Source organism: Sparus aurata, chromosome 11 (assembly GCF_900880675.1).
Source record: "Sparus aurata chromosome 11, fSpaAur1.1, whole genome shotgun sequence".
NCBI lineage: Eukaryota > Metazoa > Chordata > Actinopteri > Spariformes > Sparidae > Sparus > Sparus aurata.
The window spans coordinates 34,864,620-34,878,520 of record NC_044197.1 but is presented as its reverse complement, the minus strand read 5'-3'; the positions used below and the strand labels follow the sequence as shown (position 1 = coordinate 34,878,520).

The following is a 13,901-nucleotide window of genomic DNA, read 5'->3' as shown; positions in this document are numbered from 1 at the left end:
CCTCCCTCTCTCTCTTCATGCTGTGCGGGCACATCAGTTTAATAGCACAGGTATAGATATCTAAAAGTATTTGTTAAGGACTACATTAATTTGGCAGGCCATTGAAAACAACTTTTTAACTCCCTCACAAAGAATCTGAACTGTATCAAACCACAATGGACTTATTTGATACTTTCTGTTTTGTGGCCTGTGATACACATCTATAGACTATAACATGTTGTGCAGCTGTTTATATTTCAAACAGGGGACAAAACCCTACCTCTGTATTTTGATCAAAGAGGTGCTCATAAAATATGGCTCTGACTTTCAACTAAACATTCAGTGCACTTAATGTAAATACAGAGATGTACACTGATCAGCTTCAACATTAAAAGCACTGGCAGTCGATTTGAATAACACTGATCGTCTCATTACAATGCTACATTCAGCTGGGAAACCTCGGGTCCTGGCATTCTTGTGGATGCTGTGTGGAACCCACCACCCATCCAAACATTGATGTGAAAATAAACCCCTTCATTGGAAACAGTACTCCCAAATAGCAGTGACCCTCCCAGCAGGTCACTGTGCCCCGATACACCACAAAAAACTGTTTAGGAGTGGTTTGAGGAAGACACTGAGGAGCCCAAGGTGATGACCTGGCCTTCAAATCCCCCAGATCCTAATCTGACCAAGCTTTTGTGGGAAGTGCTGGAACAAGTCTGATCCATGGAGGCCCCACCCCCTACCATACAGGACCCAAAGGATCCACTACAAATGTTCCACAGGACACCCCAGAATTCTTGAGACCATGCCTTGACAGGTCAGATATGTTTTGGCTGCACAATATTAAGCAGGTGGTTTTAATATTTGGGCTGATCAGTGTATGGCGTGTATCGCCATTAAGATAGAAATACCCAGATAAGATTTTCTGTCCATATCACTCAGCCCTTACTTCATACAGTAAAATACACTGAGTGCACCAATTTAGTATACTTGTAAACCTGCTCATACATTGCACACTGCTTAATGCATATATTCGGCCAATCATGTGGCAGAAACCCAAAGCATACAGACATGGGACATGGCCAAGAAGTTCAGTTGTTTTAAACCAAAAAGAGAAGTAAAGTGCTATAAGTGATAATCTCAGACACACACACACACACACACACACACACACACACACCCTTTGGGCTGTGGTGGAATGGTTAATGCTGATAAAGGGGCCGTTGAGTGGATTGATGAACGTATCTATAGAGAATCAAAGTAAATGCAGCTGCAAAGTAGAAGACAACACTCACCACTGCAAACTCATCTTTGTCCAGATGACCATCTTTATCTATGTCACTCAGGTCCCAAACCTAACAGCAGGAAAAACATGATGAGATTGTGCAGCATAATTCAAAGAGAAGCCAACCTTTTCCAGATTCTGTTTCAGAAATACACTTCATAAAGACTGCTTTTCAACAATTCAATGCACAATATGGAACATGTGAACAAAAGTTACTAGCCACCAATGACAGTCATGCTATATTCTGATCAGTAAAACAACAACACATTATTGTTTTTGCTTGAGTAATGGCTCGATAAGTAAATACCTTCCCAAGGACATCCAGAGGTAGCTTGGAGTTGATAAGGACTGGTTTGACCTTCTCTCCGGACAGCAGACCATTAACTGGAGCCAAACTCTCAAAGATCCCATCAAATTTACTCTTCTCCTCAGGCTACAAGGGAAAGCATACATGTATTATTCAAAAAAAAACTCAGCAGTAAAGACCTGACCTTGTATTTCAACTGAGCTCATGCTTATGCACAGAATGGTTTACTAAACAGCAATATTAGAGCCTGAACAATCAAAAACATTTGATGTATTGAGAGGGACATTTTAAAAACTAATTAACTAAATAACTAAAAACTAATCAGTGCTTCCTGCAAGACATATATATCAATATACCAATATATCTGTAAGATGAATGTGTTGTCATGAGACTTTGAGAAAAGGGGAGTGTACATTTTGATATTGAATAAAGAATGGATATTTATGACTAATGTTATCTGGATATATCCAGTAAATATTCAATGTTTCAACACTCAATATTGTTAAAATGCTCTTTGGGACTATCAGCTAGAATTAACTCATTTGTTTGTGTGCCTCCAGGCACCAATTAAGCTTCAGTTTACACACAAGTGAAATTATCTCAAAGGTAAGAGCTGAACTGCCAGAGTTAAAAAAAAAAAATAGGTAAGGTTACCTAAAACTGAAAATAATGTTAATTTCAGAATTATACAAAATGGCCTTTTTCAGGTTAACAACTTAAAGCTGTTCTGAAACACAGCCAATGGACTACAGAAGACTGGAAGGTGGCGTTATGGACTGATGAATCGGAATTTGAGATCTTTGGTTCATCATGCAGAATTTGTGTACGCTGTAGAGTAGGTAAAATGATGGTTCCTCAGTGTGTGACATCAACAGCCGAACATGGAGGAGGAAGCGGCCTGGGGCTGTTTTGCTGGATCCAGAGTGAGATGCACCCTGAACCAAAATGGCTACTACAGCATTCTGCAGTGCCATCCAGTACCCTCTGGTATGCGCCTAGTTGGTCAGTGGTTCATTCAAGATGATGACCCAAAACACACGTCCAAGCTATACTAGAACTACTCAAGGTAAAAAGAACAAGATGGTACTCTTGAAAACGTGAAGTGACCAGCATAGTCTCCAGACGTAAACCCCATCCAGCTGGTTTGGCATGAACTGGACAGAAGAGTGAAAGCAAAGCAAGTGCCACACATGTATACACATTTATGGGAACTTCTGCAACAGAGTCAGGAAGAACTTTCTGCAGAATTTTTTATTTCTATAGTAGAGAGAATGCCATGAGTGTGTTCTGGTGTTATATCTGCCAAAGGTGGCTTCCTTGATGAGTCAAAAGTTTAGAATACATTTCGGTTTATAAATTAATTCCATTGTTTATTTTTTAACTTCAATTGTTAGGGTTAGGGTTCTACGCTTCATTTCAGAGTACAATGAGACATTAAACTGTATACATTTCAATAAAAAATCCGGAAAAATTGAGGTGTTCTAAAACTTTTGACTAGTAGTTTATGTCAGTAAATAGCAAATAGAAGAGGCCGGAAGACTGAGAGAGAGAATTTTCATCACATGGTGCAACGACAACCATCACCTGAAGATCAATATCAACAGAACCAATGAGGTTATTATTATTATTGTGGACTACTGCTGTACGTCTATTTATGTGCAAGTTCGTTGAGATACTGTGCTCACACGAATGGGAAAGACGGACAACCCAGGAAAAATAAGGCATTGAAATAAATAGGACTTAAAATTGAACTTTTTATAAATTATGTCTGTGTGTGTGTGTGTGTGTGTGTGTGTGTGTGTGTGTGTGTGTGTGTGTGTGCGGTTAAACACACCCTGACAGCCCAGTGTAATTCGCTTGGGGCAGAAGCTGTGCTGCTTGGAGACGGACTGCTGGTGTCTTTCTGAAATGAAACAAATAAAGATGGCTGTCAAATCAAGATAAGTTGTTTGGACTAAAGACACATCATCCCTAACTTAACTTTGACACAAGATGTGATCATAAAGTAACATGAACATGAACATGAGTGAATTCATGACATGAACATGTGGATTTAATGATGATGTCATACTCACAAACTTGGGAGGAGGTACTGTAAGGTTGAGGCTGGACAGACTGACTTCCTGACCACTCTGTGCACAGGCCACCAGCCGCAGTGCTACATAAAAGCCCTGAGAGAGAAAACACTCAGTGTTACCATCAAGTCTCTCTCCCCTGTTTAGACCTGGGATTACCATGATGCACCTAAAGCCTGAAACACACCGGCCCAACCGTTGGACGTCTGAAGCGTTTGGGGAGACTCGGACGAGGTCGGGAACAAATCTGTTCGGTGTGTTCAGCTGCGTTGGAAGCTTTTGGAACCACGCGGACGTTGTCTGACCCGATTCAATATGCAACGTCTGAGAAGGGTGGCTGTCGGCCATCTGAGCCATTGGATTCTCTGATTGGTTGTGTGCCAACTGTATGACCATTCTGATTGGCAGTTTGCTAGCGAAACAGCGCGGTGTGTGGGAGGGGCGGAATACTGTGTGCCCTTTGTTTTTCGATGCACTCCGTTCTGTCATTTCCTATTTTCATGTTATGGAGTACTGGCATGAGACTAGCGTCATCCGCTGTTAAGGAGGCTTATTGCATCTCACACAAGCGCAGAACGTACACGCTAGTGTGGAGCTGGCAGCACGTCAAAGTGGTGTGTTCAATGCAACTTTTCTGCCAAACAGGTCAGACGAGAGGCAACAGAGTGGTTAGATAAAGGCTGTTGGTTTGAGTCTGGGCCGTGTGTGGGGGCCTTAAGCTGCATTGAGGCCACATTTCAGATCTGCTCACATTAGGGCTGCAGCTATCGAATACTTTTATCCCATCGATTATTTGAGTAATCTAATAAAAATATTTTTTTTCGATTAGTTGACTAATCTAAAAATTACATTTTTTCGATTAATCTAACAATTAATTTTTCGATTAATCTATATAATAAATCTTTTTTCAGTTACCGATTATTTCACATTGCTTGATCAATGTAACTATTCACACAATATGTATATCAAAACATTTCTTGTCAACATTTCAATATTTATTAATCATTTCTTTGCAACATGGCACTTAGACCATTGCTCCTCAAGAATCTCTCCAAATTAAAATTCTGTGTGATGAATTGAATAGTGCAAAATAATGCATTCTGATGCCAGATGTAGCATCTACATTCATTCCCTACAACTGGACATGCTAAAAATTCTTCTAACGGGACCAGAACGTTATGTACGAGATAGCTGAGCCTGTTTTGCCTTGTATTGTTTATGTAGAAAAATCCAGACACTACATGTCGACACAGGATAATTAACTTAAGTTAAGTTATGGGATTTCAAAAAAATCCCAAATGAATGGGTGTTCAATGGGGCTAGCGAAGGGTTGATATTTGTAGCCTCCGCGGGTCCCATCACTTCAGGATACTCGCCTACCCCATTGGTTTTTTAGGACAGCGTGTCAACGCAAATCATTCATGTCAACAAATTTATGTTGTCGATTACGACTACGACATTGTGTCGTCCCAGCCCTACTTGTCATACACTATTATCATTAAAAAATAAGAAAAAGAAAAAAAATTAACCAAATAAAATATCTATGCCTGCAGAAGTTTATGTCTGTTGCTTTTCACTTGTTTTTTTTTACCCGAGATGAACAAGCTAGCACTGGCCAATTTTGAGGCATTACAACAACTGGGGTCAGGTTGAGGATTTACTGGTGGTGGTGGGTAGTGTGGCATGTCCCAGGTGGCTTCAGTAATTAACCAATAAAAACAAATAACTAGTAACATACCACATTTTTTTAAGAAAGAACCAAAAACCAGACTTTAACTCTGCTTTTTGATAGATATGTTAAAATAGAATACATTTAATATTTTCAAAATATGTTAAACAGAACAAAACACTTTAGCTCCAGAGTTCTCCATACTATATGGGTATGCTTCAGGGTTTGCTTGTTTTTTTCAGCACTGATCACATTCACAGTTTAGGGGATTGCACCAGCGACTTTCCATGTACAAGCTTGCTTCTCTAAACTTTAAGCCACCATTGGTTTACTATTGAGACTCTGAGGCATACATGGCTATCACATCCAACTAGAGGCGTTTGAAGGCTATCTACCACTGTGAACTTAGATTAGTCGACTATAAGTGACCACATGACGACCAACTATAAGCCTGACTTCATGAAGAGTTTCATCGTGGCAAGTATATCAAGCACCAGTCCATCAAACTTCTTGCTCAGTAAGTGTTACCATGGATGTAGCAGGTAGTAATCAATCAATTAAGCAACAGGCAGATTATCTCAAGTGGTTTGTGTTCTGGATGATTTCATCACTTATTTTTACAGAGCAAATGAGGCCACATAGGAAACATCCATTGTGAGGACAAGTTGCAGTGCAGACAGAGGTCAGGCTCATGTTATATGAGGCTTTAAAACAGAGCTAAGCAAGCTTTTCTAAATTCATAATGATTATTTCCTCACTGAAAAAAAAATAATGGAATTGAGATTTTATCTGCTGGGCTATTTAAGTCTAACGTATGAGAAAGACTGTTTTTTACTTTGATATGAAAATATTTGTTCTGTTGATCAGAGCAAAACAAATGTCAATCATGCAAGGTGTCATTTTCCTGTTTCTATCTGGAAGACACTAAGCACGTCATCAAAGCACTGGATGAGAAATGATTTGTTCCCTACCTGTTTGTCCAGGTACCCTTTGCCATCGGGATCGGCCAAATCCCAGATCTGAAACAAGACACACAAACACACAGCATTACAGGCACAGTGACATGAAAAGTCCCAAACGATCATGTGTCTAGGGTGGGAAATTAACTTTATAAAATGTGAACTCTACCAGTGTCTCTGTAGTCCCAATCTGCCAACATTTGGCTGGTGGCTGGTGCTTATCTCCCACCCTGCTTATGTCCCTTTGAAAATTGCGATTTTTTTTCTCTCATACATAATAAATGTCAAAAATCGAATGTATTTCATTTCTATATCAAAATGCCCTCCTTTTCCAAGACATAAGAATATGTCCTAGGCTCCACTTGAACTCAGGGGCGGTTTCATAAATGTATTAAATCAAATGTGATCTGGGGTGACAAGTTGACCGTTATATACCGTTATATGAAGCCACAATCAATTGTTAGCTAATGAGTAGCTAGCAGATTAACATTTTAGAGGACAGGGGTTGGGATTAAACCTGACCAACCAACCGACCGACAGCCAATGACACACATTGATGAGGCACTGTCTTTAATCCACCTTTTCTCTGTTTGAAATAACTTAACCATATCTGACTCTAATTTCCCAAGACTTTATCAATCTGTCTTTGAACTGACAGTCAAAAGCCAGGACTCTGAAGAATCCACTGGATTAATCATACCGCAAGCACGTTACCATTTGCTCAACAAAGCAGGAAAGTATCAGGAAGAAATAACACACAGCAGTGTAAATGCATGTGACTCATGCATGATGTCTTTGCACTGAAAGGTTGCCTGTTTGTTTTTTTGGCTGCTACTAATGCAGTACAGGTTTAGGTGTTACTCATAATTCACATCAGCATGTGAGCACTGGATTAAAGTGATACAGAGCACAGCCGCTGTCAAGCTAACATCATTTTTTTTTTTTAAATAAGGTCTTATAATAAGAACTCAGGACACGGTTAGCTTCAGTTCTAACTTGTGTTCCTACTTGCTAGACGAGGTGAACTTGACTACAGTACAGTCCAGTTGGCTTAGCTAGCCTGAAACATACACTTGATATAGAATAAAAGAATGTTCCAGCTCTGGTTTGCACAAGTAATTACATCCAAACAACCCAGAGTCATTCCACACACATAGCCAACTTTAACTATCTGCTCTTAAACTGCAAATATAGTGTTAGTTATTGTAGGTTGTCAGGAAAATTGTACTCAGACCAATCAAAAGTTCTGTTAAATTCAACTCAAAGAACTTCTACATCTCAAGCAGAGCAATCAAAAAGTATATGCAGACCATCACACATACACACACGCATCACTAAGACTCTGGTTAGAAGTACCGCCCACCTCTAAACCAAAAGCTTCACTGCACATGAGAATGCATTCAATCATATTAAATGAAGAAGAAGTGATACAACCCCTTTGAAGGATATATGCAAATAATATAAACACTTTCACATCAAATTCCAAGGAAATAAACTAATCCTTCTTGGGAAAATATACGGTTTTTGAAAATTAAAACTCCTTCGTTCAGGTAAACAATGTGTTATTATTAATTTGTTACCTTAACTGTTCTGCAAACATCTGAACAGACATCACAAATGATTTATTAGGCTTTATTTGATGTTTAGAACAAATTCAAATCCAGTCCTGTGAAAGTACTGGATTATAGGAAGATGCTGTGCAGAGGTCATCACTGCCATAACTTTCCCTACATTAACGCATGCATTTCTGTCATACACTATGTGCTTCAGTGACAGAGGCCAAATACTAACAAAGTAAAAGAAAGGGAGTTTACTGGCCTCTACATTTCTCTGTGCCACTGTTAGCATGGCAGCATAATTGCCCTTATGTGAGTCAGTGTCAGGGCTTAAGACTACTTGAAAATGAGGAGAATCTTACTGGTCTGCTGTAACCCACTCTGCCTGCTGCTGGCAACTCAACATGTCTGAAATAAAGAGCACTTCCACTAACACAGGGCTGGGCTGTATCGCCATTTCTAAGATATGAATACATTTCCAAACAGGATAGAGAATGACACATGATATTTCCATCCATGTAGCTTGATGTTGCTTTTCATAACCCATTCCTTATGTTAAGCCATGCTGTCTTCTCTTACACTCCATGCAAATCTAGCCCCACCCAGCACTGCTACTCTATTTTAATCAGTCTGTTAATGGGCTGTACAGTGTGGCACAGGCCTGTATGTGACTGTCTGACTTTACCACAGTAGCACCCGTGCTATATAGTTTTGCGCCGCCTGTGTGTGATAGAGTTTGTTTTTCCTCATGTCAGGTGAAGGTTTGTATGCATCTGTGTGTGAGAGGTCAATAACAACGTAGCTGCTCTACATGGTAGTTGTAGCCATTAATGTGATGTTCAGACAGCCCAAAAGTGTAGAAACACGTCAGACATTAAATGTCTGTGGTGTTGCTGCATCTATGTGTTGAACTGATTTCATACATGAGACATCAGACACAAGAATGCAGAGTTGCCGATTATTCTCTGTTGGTTTGAGAAAGCAACACCTTTCAGTTAACACAAAGTTACTTTATACTGTTCCTACTAAAAAAGGATACAGCTTTAAAATCCTGCTTGCTGATTGTATGAATGTGAGGCCTTCAAAACACATCAAGGTTGAATTTTGTAAAATAAGCACACAGTACTTGTGGTATAAGTGTATTAATAGTGAGCAGATAAGCAGCTCTAACTGCTATTGTCACTCCTTACTGTCCTGAGCACTGCACAGGGTACAGGTTACTCCGTGGAGCAATTTTGAACAATGCTGACAGCAGACAGTACACAATGTAAAGACTGGCAAATGAGACAAGAAAGATCCACAAGCAGCAGTCACACACACAGCAAACACACCTCTCCACCTCTGTGTGATGTATCACTGACAGCACAGTCACTACACCTTGGCCTCTACCAACCTTTCCCAGTGTTATGTCAGGCAGTCCAGACTTTTTTAAAAACAGAGCAGCTTCTGTTGGTCCGACTCTCCCTGTATTCCCAGGATCCACCTGCGAGCAAACACACATATATATTTACGTATTAACATCTTTCATAATAAACTCTCTCTTTGCAAAGTATAGAAGTTATATCATCTCATCATCTTACCTGTCTGTACAAGTTCTCATATACAGGGTTCCCACTTGACAACTGCAGCAGAGAGAGAACATTATTGCACTAGTGATGAAACCCATGCACTCCTCTCTGAAGTGAGCTTCATTCAGCTACATGCACTGATAACATGGAAGCTGTGCAGTCAAATGTTCACCTCTAACTTAAAATTACTTGTCTCCATGAATTCAACCAGCTGAAATGAGCGCTGTGTGAACACTACTGACTGAAGCATCAAGCTCAGACCACAATAGTGATTATGAGGTTCTGATGAGAGCAGCCGAGTCCTGCTCTACACTATCAATAACAACGGTATCATAAAGCAGCTGCATTGCCACATCGTATGGCTGTTGCGCAGGCGCAGCTACCGTGGCTGTGTATCAGCCTTCACTCTAACTTGGCACCTGTGAACATGAAGGCTAGCTCATTAGCCAGCTCACATCAGCATCATTAATCAAAGCTTAGCCCTAGTTTGCTGAGGTTAGACTACTGTGTAGCCTGCCTTCTGCCGAGCATGTTAGCCCCATCTTCACACTAATGCTACTTGGCATCCAGGCTAGGCTAGCACACATTTGCTAGTTTAAAGACTGACCATTATCACAGTTTCTGATGCTGTGATAGATATACGTGCTAAGCCATCTTGTCCCTCCCTCACGATGTGTACGGACAGCAACGTGTTAACTCCAAATGTGTGACTGAGTCAACAGCATGTTATATCGTATGTAAATAGCCACACGGATAGCTGAAGTCAGCTGAGGCTAACAAGCCCGCTACCTAACGGTACCGCAAAAGGCCTTATTCGGCTAGCTCACTGCCTTATTTCCAGCTTCTTATTAAAGCAAGCTTATAAACAGTTTGAAGTCAAATTAAAATATATGGCGATGACTGGGACAAAGTGTTTATGAATAACTATCATTGGCTTAAGCTGAAGTAGAGAAGTAAATAGCTGCATCTTTACCTGGGTCAGAGATGTGAGAGCTGCCATCTTCCCTGTTGCTGCGGGAACGCACCCACCCACCGACCCGGCCGTTCCGCCCGCCGCCGCCAACACTCCCCTTAGCGGACAATCCGGGTCCTCACACCCCGTTAACACAAACTCCATTTAAGTTGTGCTCATTGTTTTGTTGACTATATTGTCTGCAAAGCACTGCATTTCTACAACATTTTGCACCCTTGGGCCAGCTCTTTATAATGTACAGCACATGCTTGGCCTCCGTGGTTGTAATGAGGAGCAGAGCAGAGTCTATCCGCCCCAGTGAAGAGGGGCAGCAGCATCAACACATCAACTTATAACGGCTTGTGACGTAGTCAGTGCTCACAGACGTCACTGTGAAGCTGTGATGCTCAGACGCATGCTGCTTGCACACTGCTGCACTCCTTCACTGCTCGTCTATATCATAGGTCTGAACTGAGCTGGTGAGGGTACCCGTCAGTGGAAATGCGTGGGTTGTTGCTGTTAATATTGTGCAATATTGTGGATATACAATGTATACGAGTCTATTTCTATTTCTTACCTTTTTTATTATATTGTTTATTTTTTACTATTATTATTATTATTGTTTATTAAATAATTTCCCCCTGGGATTATTAAGTATTTCTGATTCTGATTCTGATTACTGTCCTTTGGCTGCTGTGACACAGAAATGTTCCCGTTTGTGGGCAAATAAAGGAATTCTGATTCTGATTCTGTTATGCCTTTGCATCCATGATAAAACAGTCCCACTTTGTAAAAGCCATTTATTTTGAACAATGTTGAAACAGGTTTTTCACAACTATTCAGCAAACTCTCAACTGGTGTCTTCATTTTTTATAAACCCATAAGAAAACAAAAAAACTGACTAACTGGATAAAACAACAGACCATGTGAGAATAGAGCACCACCACACTGGTGTCTTCATCACTCCTCACCCACTGCCATGCTGTAAATAACTCTGGAACAATCTCATGCAACCAACAACCCCTCACAGCCCAAGAGCAGCATTGTGCTAGTAAAGTGCTTTTTCCCCAAAAAGTTTGTATACCCCATATACAATATAATACAAAACACATCCAGTCATTTCCAGTTCAAACACACCAAAGAAAACAGGAACAGCAAAGCACATGCTGAAAGCTCCAAAAAGTAAGGGTGTGTGTGTGTGTGTGTGTGTGTGTATGTATATATGCACTGAAAACCATGTGTGTGTGTGTATGTATATATGAATATATACATATATTTATATTATTTATATATATATACACACACACACAAACAAAAACACACACACATGGTTTTCAATCAATAACTGATCAATGATTAAAACTCATGATCATCTGAGAACAACCGCTTGTGAAAGATGTACTGTAACACCATTTGTAAAATGAAACATGTTCAAGTCTTAACAACCAATAAGGCATGAAGGAGCATTTAGATGCATAGAATACAGACGAGAGACAAACTGAAGAGAAACAGATTGTCTGAAAAGTAGGAACTGGACAACGTTGGATCAGTGAAGACCCACGACCTTTCTTTAAAATACAAAGTCATATACTTAGTTCACACAATATGTCATGTTGCACCTTATCATCAACCTTCATAATTCATCCATCTGCAGAAGAAGAAAACAAACTGTCCACAGAAGAAGAGCACAGTGACCAGTGCTGAGTCTGGGAGTCTCCTCTTTCCCACAAAATACAATATCACAACACACATAATCTTGATAACAAGCAATGATAATATACTGTGAATGTACAACTAATTCACTGTATGACCAAAACAAGGGTCAACACATTGTGACTTCTAGTCGCAGAAGTTAACCACCCACTTCAAGCAGATATGTTTTACTAAAGTGTTAGTGTCTACAGTTTTTGGAAGCCCATTTCTGCAAAGAAAAACAATGGATAAAAAGAATATAAATACTGATTTACTCAAAATATCATGAACTCAAAATTTCAACTAAAACATCAAATAATGAGATACTGAAACAATAGCAATAATAAGCAAAGTTACAATTTTGAAAATCCTAACATTCACTTGCTGACTCACAAGTCAAATTGTGTCTGTTATTTTCCACACATTTTAACGTTAAGTATTTGACATCTTCGTCATTCCTAGCATTTCATCTAATTTTCGTTTTTCTGGCAGACTCAGTCTCAAATACTTCTGCAGCTATTCAGTCACCTTGCACATTTCATTTTCCATGGACAGAACCATCAATGAAAGATCTAAACAGCTCCGGAGGAATCCAGCTGAGCTATGTGTACTCATAGGGTCAGAGATATTCAGAGTGTTCAAGTTGTGTTTCCCATGTTAAAAGAAGCAGAATAAATTAAATGCTCAGACCTGAACTTTAATGTAAAGCAATGCTAGCTCTCAAACAGTGAAGTCAACAGTCTGCATCACATTTCTATGTAAATCCAACGTATTGAAAATGTGTTTTTTGTTCTGTATATAGCCACTACAGATACACTCTGAGGTGAATCTACACTGTACATGTACAGAAGTCTAACATGTTGGACAGGCAGCCTATGCAGGCCTGAAGGTGATGCAGACTGTCGGCATATTTTCTGCCAGGACTTCTCTCGGCACATCACTCGGCACAAGCGGCAGCAGTAATGATGTAGCAGCAGTGAGGCACGGCTCAGTGTGAGCTCCTATGATGATCATCACAGCAGAATGTAAAGTAGGCAGCACAGCTAACTGTGAACGGCATGTCTTCATCATAATCACCATTGTCAGACCACAGTCACATGGCATGAAAACAAATGTCCACTTCCTCTTGTGTCCTTGAACGTCCCTGGTGGACCGTGGAGAGCGCCGTCATCCACTCTGTGGCCCTGCTGAACGGTGATGTCTCAGTTCATGTTTGGCTACTCATCATCCCACGTTTGCTGTAGTAAGAAGTTAGCAGCCAGATTCTCGTTCTTCTCACAGGCAAAGTAAGCCTGGATGACTAAGCCTTCAGGGAAACCCAGCGCTTTCAACTGGAACACAACACACACAAGTTTACGTTATACACACACCTGGACAGCTGTCTAAGAGACAGGTAATGGGATAAAGAAATACGGCACATTCTGAAAGGTTGACCTCATGCAAAGGCACTGCTTGAGGTGCTAGATCAGCGTCTGTGCATTACTCCATGGGCTTACTGAGTGAAGGACTCCACACTATAGGGTTGTGAAATACAGATATACAAATACTCAACTTCAGTAACAAACTGAGTTACCAAGAACATTACTGCTTCTAACCCTGAAAATCCTTTCATGTTTGTGGTTTTGCATTTTGATGAGATCAGGGACGATCAGTCAAAGTAAATTTTTACAAACTACACTCAACAGTAACAATATAGGCTACTTCTTTGTCCCCGTGGAGAAAGTCCCCAGACTCCCTTAACAAATGTGTCAGTTTAGTGGGTTGTTGAGTTGGAGACACTTTATAAACTCTGTGAAACTCTGTCTCTGACTCATTCTGCATTATTTGGACCTTCTTGTATATTTAGCAAATTTTCT

The 13,901-nt window shown here is 40.2% G+C and overlaps 2 protein-coding genes across 10 annotated transcripts in view; both read right to left on the bottom strand.

The window, feature by feature from the left end:
- The window catches only part of LOC115590854 (epidermal growth factor receptor substrate 15-like 1), an 87,026-nt gene extending 76,332 nt beyond the window's left edge, over window positions 1–10,694 (bottom strand). For all 8 annotated transcript variants that reach the window (XM_030432319.1, XM_030432317.1, XM_030432321.1 and 5 more), the window contains exons 1-8: window positions 10,375–10,694; window positions 9,414–9,455; window positions 9,227–9,316; window positions 6,290–6,337; window positions 3,650–3,745; window positions 3,409–3,477; window positions 1,575–1,700; window positions 1,278–1,337 (exon numbers count right to left, since the gene is read on the bottom strand). In XM_030432319.1, the coding sequence (XP_030288179.1) occupies window positions 1,278–1,337; window positions 1,575–1,700; window positions 3,409–3,477; window positions 3,650–3,745; window positions 6,290–6,337; window positions 9,227–9,316; window positions 9,414–9,455; window positions 10,375–10,518 (675 nt within the window). In that variant the 5' untranslated portion in view covers window positions 10,519–10,694. The remainder of the gene's footprint in view (window positions 1–1,277; window positions 1,338–1,574; window positions 1,701–3,408; window positions 3,478–3,649; window positions 3,746–6,289; window positions 6,338–9,226; window positions 9,317–9,413; window positions 9,456–10,374) is intronic.
- A 442-nt stretch (window positions 10,695–11,136) lies between these two features.
- Window positions 11,137–13,901, bottom strand: part of rad23ab (RAD23 homolog A, nucleotide excision repair protein b) — a 29,069-nt gene continuing 26,304 nt past the window's right edge. For both annotated transcript variants that reach the window (XM_030434025.1, XM_030434024.1), the window contains exon 10: window positions 11,137–13,376. In XM_030434025.1, the coding sequence (XP_030289885.1) occupies window positions 13,263–13,376 (114 nt within the window). In that variant the 3' untranslated portion in view covers window positions 11,137–13,262. The remainder of the gene's footprint in view (window positions 13,377–13,901) is intronic.